The 15,563-nt window shown below is 44.1% G+C and overlaps 1 protein-coding gene and 1 pseudogene across 2 annotated transcripts in view; one reads left to right on the plus strand and one right to left on the minus strand.

Annotated features, from left to right (window-relative positions):
- The window catches only part of LOC311141106 (dynein regulatory complex protein 10-like), a gene marked incomplete at its 3' end in the record, with an annotated part of 32,520 nt that extends 21,990 nt beyond the window's left edge, over positions 1-10,530 (plus strand). The window contains 3 exon segments of the mRNA XM_084176371.1: positions 779-849; positions 10,372-10,412; positions 10,415-10,530. Of these exon segments, the coding sequence (XP_084032497.1) occupies positions 779-849; positions 10,372-10,412; positions 10,415-10,530 (228 nt within the window).
- A 713-nt stretch (positions 10,531-11,243) lies between these two features.
- LOC311141107 (coiled-coil domain-containing protein 42 like-2-like) lies at positions 11,244-14,165 on the minus strand (annotated as a pseudogene). Its single transcript has 7 exons — positions 14,152-14,165; positions 13,422-13,502; positions 13,050-13,310; positions 12,775-12,961; positions 12,005-12,226; positions 11,734-11,892; positions 11,244-11,267 (listed from the first exon to the last, which is right to left on the minus strand). The product of its transcript is annotated as a coiled-coil domain-containing protein 42 like-2-like (transcript).
- Between the last annotated feature and the right edge of the window lie 1,398 nt (positions 14,166-15,563).

Genomic DNA, 15,563 nt, shown 5'->3' on the forward strand with positions numbered 1-15,563 from the left:
GCAAAGTGGGACGTAGAATAGTTAGTGCAAGAGCTGGACATAGATTGCAGCCAGCTAACTGAGGTGCAGCTGATAGCTGTAAAGGAAATGGTGGGGAGGTATGTGGGAGTGTTTAGCACTGGTGACTTTGAGTTGGGCTGCACAAAACTAGTCCAGCATAGGATTGACACAATGGACACCAGGCCTATCAAACAAGCATTGAGGCGTGTGCCTGTTCATCTGTAAGCAGAGTTTAACAAACATTTGCAGGACATGTTAGAAAGGGGAATAGTTAACCCATTCAGCAGTCCATGGGCAGCATCAGTGGTGTTAGTAAGAAACAAGGATGGCTCAATCAGGTTCTGTGCGGATTACAGAAAGTTAAACGAGAACACATTAAAAGATACATATCCACTTCCTAGGATAGATAAACCCTTGTATTAGCTTGCCGGCGCTCAGTGGTTTTCCACTTTAGACTTAGCCAGTGTGTACTGGCAAGTTGAGATGCACCCCGAGGATCATTGCAAAACTGCTTTGTGTCAAAGAGGGGGCTTTTTTCGAATTCCAGGTCATGGGGGGGTTTGGGTTGAAAATGTCTCCAAGCAGCCAGCTTCCAGCATCTTATGGACCTGGTGTTGGCTGACTTACATTGGACAACATGTCTGCTGTACTTAGATGACATCATAGTGTTTGGTTGTACATCCCAAGAACATAAGAAACACCTAGACAAGGTTTTCAGCAGATTGGACAAGCAGCAGTTAAGGTGAAACCATCTACGTGCCATTTGTTCAGGTCACAGGTGAGCTACCGGGGACACATCATCTCGGCTGAGGGAGTGACCACTAACACCACGAAAACAGAGACAGTCAGGTCATGTCCTAGCCCCAAGTCACTGACAGAGGCAAGAAGCTTTTTAGGCCTGGCGTCATACTACAGGAGGTCCATACCAGATTTTGCAGCTACACTACTAGTCAGAAGTTTGGACACACCTACTCATTCAAGGGTTTTTCTTTATTTTTAAAATTGTTTACATTGTAAAATAATAGTGAAGACATCACAACTATGAAATAACATATGGAATCATATCACCAAAAAAGTGTTAAACAAATCAAAAAAATATTTTATATTTCATATTCTTCAAATAGCCACCCTTTGCCTTGATGACAGCTTTGCACACTCTTGGCATTCTCTCAACCAACTTCATGAGATAGTCACCTGGAATGCATTTCAATTAACAGGTGTGCCTTCTTAAAAGTTAATTTGTGGAATTTCTTTCCTTCTTAATGCGTTTGAGCCAATCAGTTGTGTTGTGACAAGGTAGGGGCGGTATTCAGAAGATAGCCCTATTTGGTAAAAGACCAAGTCCATATTATGGCAAGAACAGCTCAAATAAGTAAAGAGAAACAACAGTCCATCATTACTTTAAGACATGAAGGTCAGTCAACATTTAAAGAACTTTGAAAGTTTCTTCAAGTGCAGTCACAAAAACTAACAAGTGCTATGATGAAACTGGCTCTCACGAGGACACCCACAGGAATGGAAGACCCAGAGTTACCTCTGCTGCAGAGGATAAGTTCATTAGAGTTACCAGTCTCAGAAATTGCAGCCCAAATAAATGCTTCACAGAGTTCAAGGAACAGACACATCTCAACATCAACTGTTCAGAGGAGACTGTGTGAATCAGGCCTTCATGGTCGAATTGCTGCAAAGAAACCACTATTAAAGGACACCAATATGAAGAAGAGACTTGCTGTGGCCAAGAAACACGAGCAACGGACATTAGACCTGTGGAAATCCAAATTGGAGATTTTTGGTTCCAACCGCCGTGTCTTTGTGAGACGTGGTGTGGGTGAACGGATGATCTCCGCATGTGTATTTCCCACCGTAAAGCATGGAGGAGGAGGTGTTATGGTGTGGGGGTGCTTTGCTGGTGACACTGTCTGTGATTTATTTAGAATTCAAGGTACACTTAACCAGCATGGCTACCACAGCATTCTGCAGCGATATGCCACCCCATCTGGTTTGGGTTTAGTGGGACTATCATTTGTTTTTCAACAGGACAATGACCCAACACACCTCCAGGCTGTGTCAGGGCTATTTTACCAAGAAGGAGAGTGATGGAGTGCTGCATCAGATGACCTGGCCTCCACAATCCCCAGACCTCAACCCAATTGAGATGGTCGGACCACAGAGGGAAGGAAAAGCAGCCAACAAGTGCTCAGCATATGTGGGAAAGCCTTCAAGACTGTTGGAAAAACATTCCAGGTGAAGCTGGTTGAAAGAATGCCAAGAGTGTGCAAAGCTGTCATCAAGGCAAAGGGTGGCTATTTGAAGAATATCAAATAAAAAATATATTTTGATTAGTTTAACACTTTTTTGGTTACTACATGATTCCATGTGTGTTATTTCATCGTTATTCTACAATGTAGAAAATAGTAAAAATAAAGAAAAACCCTGGAATGAGTAGGTGTGTCCAAACCTTTGACTGGTACTGTATGGCTGAGCCTTTGTACAGATTGGCAGATAAGGGGAAAACGTTTGAGTGGAACGCAGCGTGTGAAGTGGCCTTTAATGAACTAAAGTCCAAGCTTACCACATCCCCCATACTTGCTTTCCCTGACCCAAATGTAGATTTCATAATGGATACTGACGCATGACAGGCATAGGGGCAGTCCTCTACCAGAAACACGAGGGTAGGGAGATAGTAGTAGCATATGCCAGTCGGGCACTGTCAAAACAGGATAGGAAGTACTCAACTACTGGTAGCGTTTCTTAAACGGGCGGCAGGTAGCTTAGTGGGTAAGAGCGTTGTGCCAGTAACCGAAAGGTCGCTGGTTCTAATCCCCGAGCCGACTAGGTGAAAAATCTGTCGATGTGCCCTTGAGCAAGGCACTTAACCCTAATTGCTCCTGTAAGTCGCTCTGGATAAGAGCGTCTGCTAAATGACCAAAAAACAAATAATTTTTTTTTTTTTAAACATTTCAGACACTTTCCGCTGGGGAAGAAATCTCTACTGAGAACTGATCGAGGCTCACTGAGGTGGCTGAGTAACTTCAAACAACCTAAGGGACAGATAGCTAGATGGCTAGAGAAACTGGATCAGTTTCACTATGATATTGTCCACAGGCCAGGGAGACGGTAATGCAGATGGTGTGTCACGCAGACACACACAAACAGAGAGTGTAGACACAGCCGACACACAGGAGGCCACTGTCAACCTGAGAGCCATCGTTAAAAAGCCTCAGGATGTCACTATTGAGCCTGCAGTCAGAGCTCAAACAAGCCATTCAGTCCCCACAAATGCAGCTTTCCTTTTGGAAGCACAGGATAGAGAACCGGTGGCCTATCAATTATCAATTAAATAAATGGGGGGGGGGGGGGGGGGGTAGAGCAGAGCTCCCTCTGGAGCTGCAATCTGAGCCAAAGATCAAGCCCTTCAAACAAGTTTGGGGGACCTTCCATGTGACAAAATGGAGAGGAGTTTTACCAGATGAGCTCCTACATGAGATATTTACCTTTATCCACAATAACAGAACAGGAGGTCATTTAGGAGTTTAAAAACTCACCAGAGCAAGTAGTGTAAGGGCTGTGTGGGGTGCGCTGCATACAAGTTACAGGGTCGAGCCCCTTGACAAGTTCTGTCACAGGCCGCCCTTTCGCGAGGATAGCTGTAGACTTAATGGGTCCTTTTACAGAGACTGGACGAGGTAACAAGCACATTATGATAGTGTCAGATTACTTTACTAGGTGGTCAGAGGCATATGCCATACCTAATCAGGAAGCAGTAACAGTGGCCAAGAAACTGGTAGAGGAATTTGTGTTGAAGTTAGGCGTTCCTCGGTCAATCCATAGCGACCCGGGGAGAAATGTTCTGCTCTTTTTAGAGACGTGCAATCTTTTACAAATGAACAAAACAGATGGTTTAATGGAAAGAATGAACAGAACTCTGATCAACATGCTGTCACTTTTTGTTGATGACAATCAAAGAAATTTGGATGACATTCTCCCATATGTGATGATGGCATACAGGAGTAGTATTCAATCTTCCACGGGGTTCACAGCATACAAGGTGCTGTTTGGTACTAAAATGACTTTACCTGTTGATGGGGTTATGGGAACACAACAAAATTAAGGGAAACAGTAGGTTTCTCAGTATGTGCAAAAGGTACAAGGGTATTTAAACACTGTAAGGGAAGCTGTAAAGAGAAATCACCTAAAAGCCACAGGTTAACAAAAGCAATACTTTGATCTAAAAGTGACACCCCAGAGGTATGAGGAAAATGAATATGTGTGGCTTAGAGACTACCAGAAAAAAAAGGGGTTGTCACCCAAACTGAGAGAAGGGTGGAGGACAATGTGAGACTGTGGGCTCCAAGGGATGTTAATGTGTCAGCTGAACGGGAACTGGACACTGTCAAGACTGAAAGCTCAGTCGAAGACACAGAGACCACGTAAATGGACATTAACACAGAGATGCCCTGTGCACCTGTCTCATTTGAGACGGGTCAAGTACCTGAATCAATTGCAGCAGAAGGTCACGTGGGTCAGGGGGGTAGACCCCAAATAACTATTAGGAGGCAAGAGGGTTTTGTGTTGAACACGGTCAATGCAATCTGAATGTATACGGTTACTGTACAAATTCCCACAGTAATTGTATAAAACAAATGTTTATCCAGGTTATTAAACACAGGGTGTGTTTCAGTCTAAGAAGTGTGTAATGTGATGTGTGTACACATTCGAATGTTTCTCAGCCTATCACACAATGTTATGCAAATTAGTTGCTGTATTTGATGATGCTGGGGCATGCTGAGAGTGAGTGAGTTTTAGGCTCCTTACAAAATTACAAACAGTTGCCTACAAGTAGCAAAATATAAGTAAATTGATTGAACGTGAAATGTATTTTAATGTTTGAAATAGGCCTATAGCTTACTGTTTATATTTTAATGCAGTCATCTCAGTATTCATTTCAAGCGTCTTTTTATATGTCGCTTGTTTGTATCAATTGCAAAGACATTGGCAACTTTGTATTTGTAGTCAATTTTATTCTGAAGTTATCAGCGGTCACAGAGAGACAGATAAATCATGTGATTCTATGTTTAGCGGAGATCTTCTGTCACGCTCGTCGGAAACAGAGGAGGACCAAGGCGCAGCGTTGCAGGCAAACATACTCTTTATTTAGCGATATATTGACAAAATAAACAAAACGATAACGTGACAGTTCACGGTCTAACACAAACTAACTAGAAACAAGATCCCACAACAACTGTGGGAAAACAGCCTGTATAAATATGGTTCCCAATCAGAGACAACCAGCAACAGCTGACACTCGTTGCCTCTGATTGGGAACCAATCTGGCCAACATAGAAATGCAACTACTAGATAAACAAATGAAACGCACACCCTGGCTCAACATACAAGTGTCCCCAGAGCCAGGGCGTGACAGTACCCCCCCCCTAAAGGCGCGGACTCCGACCGCGTCAACTAAATACCACAGGGGAGGGACCGGGTGGGCACTCCACCTTGGCGGCGGATCCGGCTCCGGGCCTGATCCCCACTCCCTCTCCAACCCCCCAAAGTACCCCTGGTCCGGTCTGGCCCCGCTGACCGGAGCTGGACTGCTCTAGCTCCGGCGTGAAGCAGCTGACCGGTGCCGGACCAGGCACCGGTGGAACAGGCACGGGCCGTGCCGGACTGACGACGCGTACCATAGGCTTGGTGCGGGGAACAGGAGCGGGCCGGACCGGACTGGCGACGCACACCACTGGCTTGGTGTGGGGAACAGGCACGGGCCGTGCCGGACTGACGACGCACACCACTGGCTTGGTGTGGGGAGCAGGAGCGGACCGGACCGGGCTGGCGACGCACACCCCTGGCTTGGTGTGGTGAACAGGCACGGGCCGTGCCGGACTGATGACGCACACCACTGGCTTGGTGTGGGGAGCAGGAGCGGGCCGGACCGGGCTGGCGACGCACACCACTGGCTTGGTGTGGGGAACAGGCACGGGCCGTGCCGGACTGACGACGCACACCACTGGCTTGGTGTGGGGAGCAGGAGCGGGCCGGACCGGGCTGGCGACGCGTACCATAGGCTCGGTGCGGGGAGCAGGAACAGGCCGGGCCGGGCTGGCGACGCGCACCATAGGCTCGGTGCGGGGAGCAGGAACAGGCCGGGCCGGGCTGGCGACGCGCACCACAGGCTCGATGCGAGGAACAGGAACAGGCCGGACCGTACTGGGGACACACACCACTGGCCCTATGCAGGGATCAGGAACGGGCCGGACCAGACTGGTAACACACCCCAGTACCTCTCGCCGTGCCTCCACACTTTCCCTCTCCTCTGTGACCAGTGGCCCCCTTAACCTGGTGGCCACCTCTGCACACCCGCTGGACCGCTCCATCGCGGCCTCCTGCTGCCCCGTCGTCCCCGGTGTGAGCCCCCCCTAAAACATTTCTGGGGGTCTCTCCTCCCCGTGGGCCAGGCCTCTATAGTTCTCGCCCAACTCTCGCTCTTCTGCTTCCAACTCCAGCCATTCTGCTCTTCATTTGGCTTGACCCAGTCGAGACTCTTCCTCCACTGTTCCCAAGTCCACCCTCTCTGCTCTTCACTAGGCTTGACCCAGTCGAGGCTGCCACGGAGATCTGCTAGCGATTCCCCTGGCGATGGCTCCTGGACACGCTGCTTGGTCCAGTTTTGGTGGGATCTTCTGTCACGCTCGTCGGAAACAGAGGAGGACCAAGGCGCAGTGTTGCAGGCAAACATACTCTTTATTTAGCGATATATTGACAAAATAAACAAAACGATAACGTGACAGTTCACGGTCTAACACAAACCAACTAGAAACAAGATCCCACAACAACTGTGGGAAAACAGCCTGTATAAATATGGTTCCCAATCAGAGACAACCAGCAACAGCTGACACTCGTTGCCTCTGATTGGGAACCAATCTGGCCAACATAGAAATGCAACTACTAGATAAACAAATGAAACGCACACCCTGGCTCAACATACAAGTGTCCCCAGAGCCAGGGCGTGACATCTTCAGTGTATAAACTGTTCAACGAGTTGTCTGAGAAAGGCACTAGATTACAAGCATTTTCAAGTGCAACGTTAATAACAATGGTTTTGGGAAACAGCTTCGAGATATAATGATGCTCCTACGAAGGTAGGGGGAGTTTATAGAGATAAGATGGAGAGTTCCAAAGTGTCTGAGGTTGTGGTACCATGGGGCATAAAAGTCATAGTATGGAATAAGGGGTAGCTAGAGGGATGGTTGGCCATGGAATAAACATTCAATGGGGTGCTGGTGTGCTTCTGCACCCCTTTTAGGATGTTGTTACAAATATTCGGCCCATGTCCAGTCATACTCAGGGTCTCAGTGTGTGTCCCTCAAAGTCATTCCGTCTCAGTTGCTCTCTGTGAATCACAACCTTAAAGACGATGAGTGATCACAGCATTTCCACAAATTGAGCCATACACAATACAACTTAAGCATTGACGACAGCATTTTGTTGACAACATGGTGGTTTACACTATGTCTACTGTGTGTGAATGATGGAAGAATCTTACCCCAGCTGTAGGTCCATTTGAGTGTGTGTGGTCACTTAGGCCTTTACATCAACCAGTACTGGGAACATTGGAGACTTGGGATGCTTGCTCTCAAAGTGCTGCTTGAATGTCTTCAGGTCTGCATCTATAAAGGTCAAGTACAACATGGAGGAAGTTAACAATCTGTGGCACAAATTATAAACTAAGCAATATGATGCAACAAACTATTACACATATGAAAGACTACCACACAGGCTGGTACAATAGCCTACACATGGAGTGGAACCTAAAGGCACATACAGTACCAACCAGTAATACTCACCCGACAGAGAGGGTAGATTATTTAACAGCCAATTAGACTGTTAAACAGTCACCACTAGCCGGCCTCCGCCCAGTACCCTGCCCTGAACTTAGTCACTGTTACTAGCCAGCTACCACCTGGTACTCTACCCTGCACCTTAGAGACTGCTGCCATATATGTACATAGTTATTGAACACTGGTCACTTTAATTATGTTTACATACTGTTTAACCCACTTCATATGTACAGTGCCTTCAGAAAGTATTAACCCCCTATTGCCAAGAGTGTGCAAAGCTGTCATCAAGGCAAAGGGTGGCTACTTTGAAGAATCTCAAATATGAAATATATTTTGATTTGTTTAACACTTTTTTGGTTACTACATGATTCCATATGTGTTATTTCATAGTTTTGATGTCTTCACTATTATTCTATAATGTAGAAAATAGTAAAAATAAAGAAAAACTCTTGAATGAGTAGGTGTGTCCAAACTTTTGACTGGTACTGTATATATACATATATTTTACAAATATATTTTCCTTTATTATTTTCCACTAACTCCCCTAATTGGAATAAACTAATGAACAACAATACTTAAGCTTCTACATCCAGCTTATACACACTATATACATTTTACGGACACAATCTGTTTTACAATAGTTCTATTTTGTTTGTTTTTAGTCCTTCCTCTACCCTTAACCTCTCCCATCTATTTCTGATGTCCATCCAGTTTGATTTCTATTTGCCATATATTTTTAACTGTGCTGTTTCACAAGAGTTCTTAACCTATATACATTTACGGACACAGTATATTTTACATTAGTTATCTTGTTGTTATTAGTCCCACCCTTCAGCTCCATTCAACGCTTCCCATCTTATTTCTTAACACCATCCATATTGGATTTCTATTTGCCATATATTTTTTCAACTGTGCTGTGATGTTTCACAAAAGTTCTGAACCTTTCTATTCTCATAGTTTCTGCAGATTGTAAATTAATGATAAACATTTTTGCTAAAAGTATTATTGATTGATTGACTATGACTTTTCAAATCACCCAGTATTGCTGTCTGCAGAGTTAGCTCCTTTTTTCTGGAGATTTGTGTGTAGTGTTTTGTATCGTTAGGTATTACCGCACTGTTGGCGCTAGAAACATAACCATTTTGCTGCACTGGCAATGACATCTGCAAAATATGTGTACGCACCCAATAACATTTGATTTGAGGTGTGTACCAGTGCTGCCTTGGCTGCAGTCTTCTGGTCTGCAGCTGCTCCCTTCTTCTTAGTAGCCGCCGCCCTGGCATCAGTTCAAATTCAACTTGAAAGTGGAGCAGGTGTTATGTATCAATACCATTGAAGTTAACCCCCTACCCCCCATTGTACCCATAGTACAGAATAATGACAAAAGGGTGGATCTCCAGATCAAAAGGATCTCCAGATCTGAATGGCAGGAGTGTGTATAAGCTCAACTCATACCTGATTACAAATCATAGCCTATTGCCGTGATTCGTTATGTTGATTATTTAAGTCAGGTATTAGAGCTGTGAAAACCAATTAATTTAAAACCCATCATAGCAAGTGGGACTAAATAAGGTTACATAACTATGCCTTGAAGCTATACGAATGATCTGCTGTCCAGAGGGTAACAGTAAACAGATCAATGTCTTCCCCTCAGTAAAGTAAGCACACTGTTGACTCAAGAGAAGCTAATCAGTCCATCTCTGAAACCTCTCAAAAAGCCAGACCAAAATAATACAGCTAGCTAGGGTAGCTACAAGTCAAGTAGTAGGCTACTTAAAGTAGGTTACCCACCCCTCACACACAGACACAAACAAACATTATCAAGAACGCCTAGCTTAACCTTAATCTAAGTTAGATAGCTAGTTAACTAGCATGGTAGACTGTTGGTTTATAAAAGCCAAAGAAAGCTAAACTTGTTTTGATGAATTTCTCATGCATTTAAATGGCTAGACAAACAGACGACTAATGTAGCCATCTAGCCAGGCTAATGTTGCTAACTAGCTAGCTAACCTTGAGCTAGCGAGCTAGATAACAGGTATTGTGTACATTTAGAAACTTGCCCAATACAGTACACAGAATTGTCAATTTAAACAAATTTAGCCAATTTATAAATTACTAAATGTAGCTAACATTAGATAGTTAATCCAGAGCATTTTACTCTTGCCTCGATTCGGCAGTCTCGTCCAGATCATCGTGGCCCTTGTGAGTGACGTGAAGCTTGAGTCAGTTCTGTATGATAGCCACATTAGCAGCTAATTAGCATTTCATTTTATTTTTTGGGGGGAGGGGAGGGGGGTAAATACAGGCGAATATATTGATAAAAGTCACCTTGTCTGAGAGAGATTTACAAGGTTATCAAAACATCACGCCAGGGTAAGCCTACACAAACACAGCCCTTATTTGAAGTGTTTCTAAAATCCCCTATGGGAAAAATGAATGGTGGAAAAACGATTGGAACCATTTCTGTGTTTGACTGCTAGGTTTTATGGATATTATGACTCATTCTGTGGTACTCTATGCTGTCCTGGAGGAGGACTTCAGTCAGGTCTAGGATGAGTGGTGTGGCTGAGGAGGGAGGGAGGAGGAGCAGAGAGAGATGGGAAAGAGGAGCCACGCTGCCACCCTGATCCAGGCCTACTGGAGTGGCCACTGTGTCCGCAAGGCCATGAGGGGGAAGAAAGGCAAATAACAGCAGTTGTCCTGTGGAAAACTCAGTCAGACCAGGACAGCCTATTAGTCTAGCATGGTTTTTATATTTGTGGAAAAGATGTGGCAGCACTCCAAAAACACGCAAATTTTCCTTTTCTTCTTTTGTATGTTTGTCTTTTAGGTGTCAACGCAGCACTAGATGACTATTTTCTGATTACTATGCCATGTTTTATTTTATCTCTTTGTTCAACAACAATGCCAAAGTGTTCCTTAAAAAAAAAGGTGATTTTTGTTTTGAACCATTCTGAAGATTTTTATTGAAACATATACAGTGCATGAGGTATTAATAAAGCAGTATAAATAGAACTCAACAATTGTATAATTGTTATGCAACACTGCATGGTCAGAATAATAGAATACTGACACAGTGCAATTGTTGGATACACTTGATCGAGGCTTGAGAAACACTAGTAGGCCCTCTATTGATGTGTGTATAGTAATTATTCCCTCTGGTTGCCACTAGTTGTCAGTACTAGACTAATTGCAGAAGTATTATTGTCATCATGGCACGTTTGCTGCACATTGCTGATCATTACATTAGTATTTGTGTGGAAACAACACAATATATGTAATATCAACCCCCAACAATAAGCTCTGCAGGATCCTATGTCTGTCCACTTGATCATCCTCCACCTGCTCACTTCAAATTGGCTTTTGTAGTAAGCTGAGAAGGGCTCTGTTTGAGGTTGATAACTATGGCTGGATGAAGAGCTGGGTCTGGAGAGAAAAATACATTTAGATTTTACTGTTAGCAAATTAATTTCTCCCCTACTCTACATCACTGTGACATCACTAACCTTCTCTAACTGTGACATCACTAACCTTCTCTAGCTGTGACAATAAGGTGACATCACTAACCTTCTCCAACTCTGACATCACTGTGACATATGCCACATTCATATGCTAGTCGGAACTAGGAAACTCAAAAATCAGACTTGCTGATTCATTGAACGCGGCACGTGTATAACTACAAACAGCAAGTTGGAAATGTAGAGTTTCCTAGTTCCGACTAGCAAATGAACGCTGCAATAGCTGACCTTCAGCTGTCATCACTAACCCTCCCTATCTGTGACATCACAAACCTCCATCTGTAACATCACTGACCTTCTCCAGCTGTGACATCATAAATCTACTCCATCTGTGACATCACAAACCTCAATCTATGACATAATGACATCACTACCTTCTCCAGCTGGGTCACTGTGTCATTGATGGCCACTCCCTCTTCCTGCCCTGCGGTCCCGCCCATCATGTGGTAAAGGCTAAAGGTTACCTCTTTGATTTGGCCCAATAGAAGCATCTCCTTTACTGCTGTGGTTTGGATGTGGTACCATGTGCTCTCCTGAACCCCCCCAAAAAACGGTTTATAGTCTGGACAGAGACACATGGACTATAATACATGGTAAATCTGGGACCCATCTAAAGGTCTGTGAGTGTGTGATCAGGTCTGGTACCCATCTGAGAGTGTTGGAGCGTATCTGGTCTAGCTCTGTCTGTAGCTGAGACAGCAGGTTTTTCTTCTGCAGAATGCTGCAGCTCTGCTGGTCTGTGTATCTTTGTAGTGCCCCCCGTTGGCCGTCAGCCTGATCCTGCACCTCCTTTTCCCTCTGCTGCAACTACTCTCTGGTGGATAGCAAGGTGGCAAACCTCCCCAGCAGCTCCCACACCTCCTCTTACTACATATACACATGCACACGTTATACATTTGAACATGAAGCTAGGGTTAGGTTTGTGGTTGAGGCTGGGATTTGGGTTGAACTGGGATGTGGACATGGCATTTGCAACAAACATGAGCTGGTAGATGAATCAGCCCACATTTCCAAGAGAAAGCATGTGCACTGATCCCACAGGAAAAATGGGAGCTTTTTAAATGCTCTGAAGTTGAACAGATAAACACATTTCTCAGGAGGGGGATTGTAGGCTATAATGGCCTGGCTCTCCGGGTGGATCCATGATAATACCTAGAAAATAGGTTTAGCCATTATAACTTTTCAGGTCATTTTCTAGATATCCTTCCAGGAAACCTTCCCGTAACTTTCCCAGAAACTTCAAACTTCAAATTGGCACAAATTAACGACCTGATATTATAGATTTTCACACACAGGTAATTTCCCAGGTAATTTTCCCAGGTAACTTTCCCGAAAACGTTGTAGTCAATTTTCCCAGAAATCTTTGTCTCAGTCAGTGGTGTGACAAGGCCTTAGTATGTGCCAATCGTTGGTACCTTGGCCAGTCTGAGGACCTGTTCCAGGAAGGTCCAGTAGAGGGCAATCTCCACCCTGCGCTGCAGCCTCAGTTTGCAAGCCTCCAGGATAGCGCACTCCTCCGTCTCTCCCTCCCTCTTTCTGACACACAGCATCCCTCTCTCTTTCTGCCGCCTTCTTACCATGACCTCGCTTTGCGTCGTTCTCCTGCAAGACGGCACATGTGACTATGATGGTTTTTCCAGTGTCTGTGTGTGTGTTTGTGTTTGTGTGTATGTGTGTGTTAGCCACCCACTATGAGGAATTTGTCAAATTCGAGCAGCGACTCCTTCAGTTTCTCCTCCTTCTTCATCACCTCATCTCTCCGTATGTTAACTCCGATAGTCACATTTTTGTCACTTTGTTTTTATGATTGCTATGATTATTATGAATAAGAACATAGATCCTCACCTCTCTGTTTGTCTGGAGCTGTTTATCCACCTCTCTGATCTCTCTCTGTTTCTCAATCATCTATGTGGCTCCACTCATCAGACCTTTGTCCTGCACAGGCATTTTCCTACACACGCACACACACACACAGAACTCAGAAACTTTCAGTGGACATAAATCTGTGTTTCTTTACACAACCCTACTAGTGGAAGCATAACACAAACACATACAAACTCACAATAAGAGTTGTTCCTCGAAGACAGTCTGAAAATAATCCTCCAGATCCAAGGCAATTTTATCCACTGTCTCCAGGGAATTTCTGATCAGCGGTTAGAAACTTGAGAAACGTTCTCTTCAGACTGCCCTCTACCCTGCTGTACTGTCTTGTCTCTATGGCAACACATAGACAAAGCCTCTGTTGCCCCTAATGGCAAACTACTGAAATAGAAGCTCCACTACAGTGTGTGTGTGTGTGTGTGTGTGTGTGTGTGTGTGTGTGTGTGTGTGTGTGTGTGTGTGTGTGTGTGTGTGTGTGTCTGTGTGTCTGTGTTTCTGTGTGTCTGTGTCTGTGTGTCTGTGTGTCTGTGTGTCTGTGTCTGTCTGTGTGTGTGTGTGTGTGTGTGTGTGTGTGTGTGTGTGTGTGTGTGTGTGTGTGTGTGTGTGTGTGTGTGTGTGTGTCTGTGTCTGTGTGTCTGTGTGTGTGTGTGTGTGTGTGTGTGCGTCTGATAAGGCATGTGGTCTGTTTTCCATGCTGTCTCTGTCTCTCTCTCTACTTCTATTTATAGCCTACCTACATATCCATAAGGACTATCTTTAGCCTATATATTTCTCACTACCCAGAATCCTTTCAGATAGCCTCAGAGGTGTGTGTGCGTGCGTGCATGTGTGTGTATTTCTCCCATCTGACTAATGGCTGCTGACAAACAGAGAAAAGTGTAATCTCGTGACTTCAAGCTGTAATGTCACACCTGATATCACACATTTCTATGGGGACTGTGCCACAGCTAATACATCCAGTCGTATTTAGTGACTATAACTGATCTTCACTGACTAGTTGCTACCTGTGATCCAGAGAGCATTGTCATCTTCAGATCGCAGACAGTAAACAGCTCAGTCGTCACCTTGTTAGACTACATTACAACATAACAGGAGACAGATGGGAATGTTATTAACAATCATATAATGTAGCTAATGGAAATACAGTGTGATGTTATGCCTGCCAGTTGAGTGTAACTCTACTGATCGTAATGTGTTAAAGATGGTGAGACAGATGAGAGAATAGCAGGAAAAGGCATCTACAAATGCAAATGTGACACACACACACACTGCCGTGACCCAGAGCCATTGGAGGGGAAAAATAACAATACAACGATGAAGGGAGTAGGGAGACTCAGCTGTATGTATTTTTGATGCAAGACACACACACAGGCCACTCATGCATGGAGATGTCGCACACACACACATACGGACACACATGCCACACACACATGCATACACTATTAAAATAAAAGTGTGTTGTTGGAGGTGACAGTGTGAGATTAAGGAGATGGAGACCTCACACCCATGTAAATGCCACCAGACCTTTTAACAGCTGATTAATATTTGAAGGCATCCTCCTGACTCTCAGGCTGATTATCTGTGATTTTTTGTCGTTTTCTGCTCCATCTATCCCTGGGTCTCTCTCTGTCACTCTGCTGTCCCCTGGGAGAGGAGAGGAGTGGCAGACACCAGCACACACACATCAACCTCCAGCCATGAATATACACACACTTCAGCTTTCGGAGACACACATCACACATCTCTTGAATTTTTTATTTATTTATTTAACTTATTATTTATTTATTTTTTACAATAAACAAAACATACATAGACAAAAACAATAGACAACTTAACATTTACGTACATTTCCACAAACATTAATGACATCACACTTGCTCAGACCCACATGTTCCCACAGTAACCACACCCAATGTTGTTTCTAATGCTTCTAAGACTCTGCCCATATGACTTCAAATTGCTTCATGTTGTTTCTGTCTGTAGCAAGATTTTTTGCAAAATATATTGAAATAATAAAGAGCTTGATTCTTCCATTCACTTAACGCTGGTATCGTTTGACTTCCAGTATTTAAGTCATAGCTTCTTCAATATAAATGACGAAAATAATATTGTCCAACCCATTGGGTATCTCACCGCACCCCCATATGACATGTCTTGAAATATGCAGATAGACGGATTAAAAGTAAATTTACATTATACAACTTCTGACAGCCAGCTTTCTAACTGCCCATAACTTTTGGACTTTATAGCACTCCCAAAAATAAGGAATTATTGAGTCATTGTTAGTTTTACACTTAAGATGTGACTCTGAAGTTGTGCTGTA

The sequence above is a fragment of the Coregonus lavaretus genome, assembly GCF_964263955.1.
Source record: "Coregonus lavaretus genome assembly, chromosome: 14".
Lineage (NCBI taxonomy): Eukaryota > Metazoa > Chordata > Actinopteri > Salmoniformes > Salmonidae > Coregonus > Coregonus lavaretus.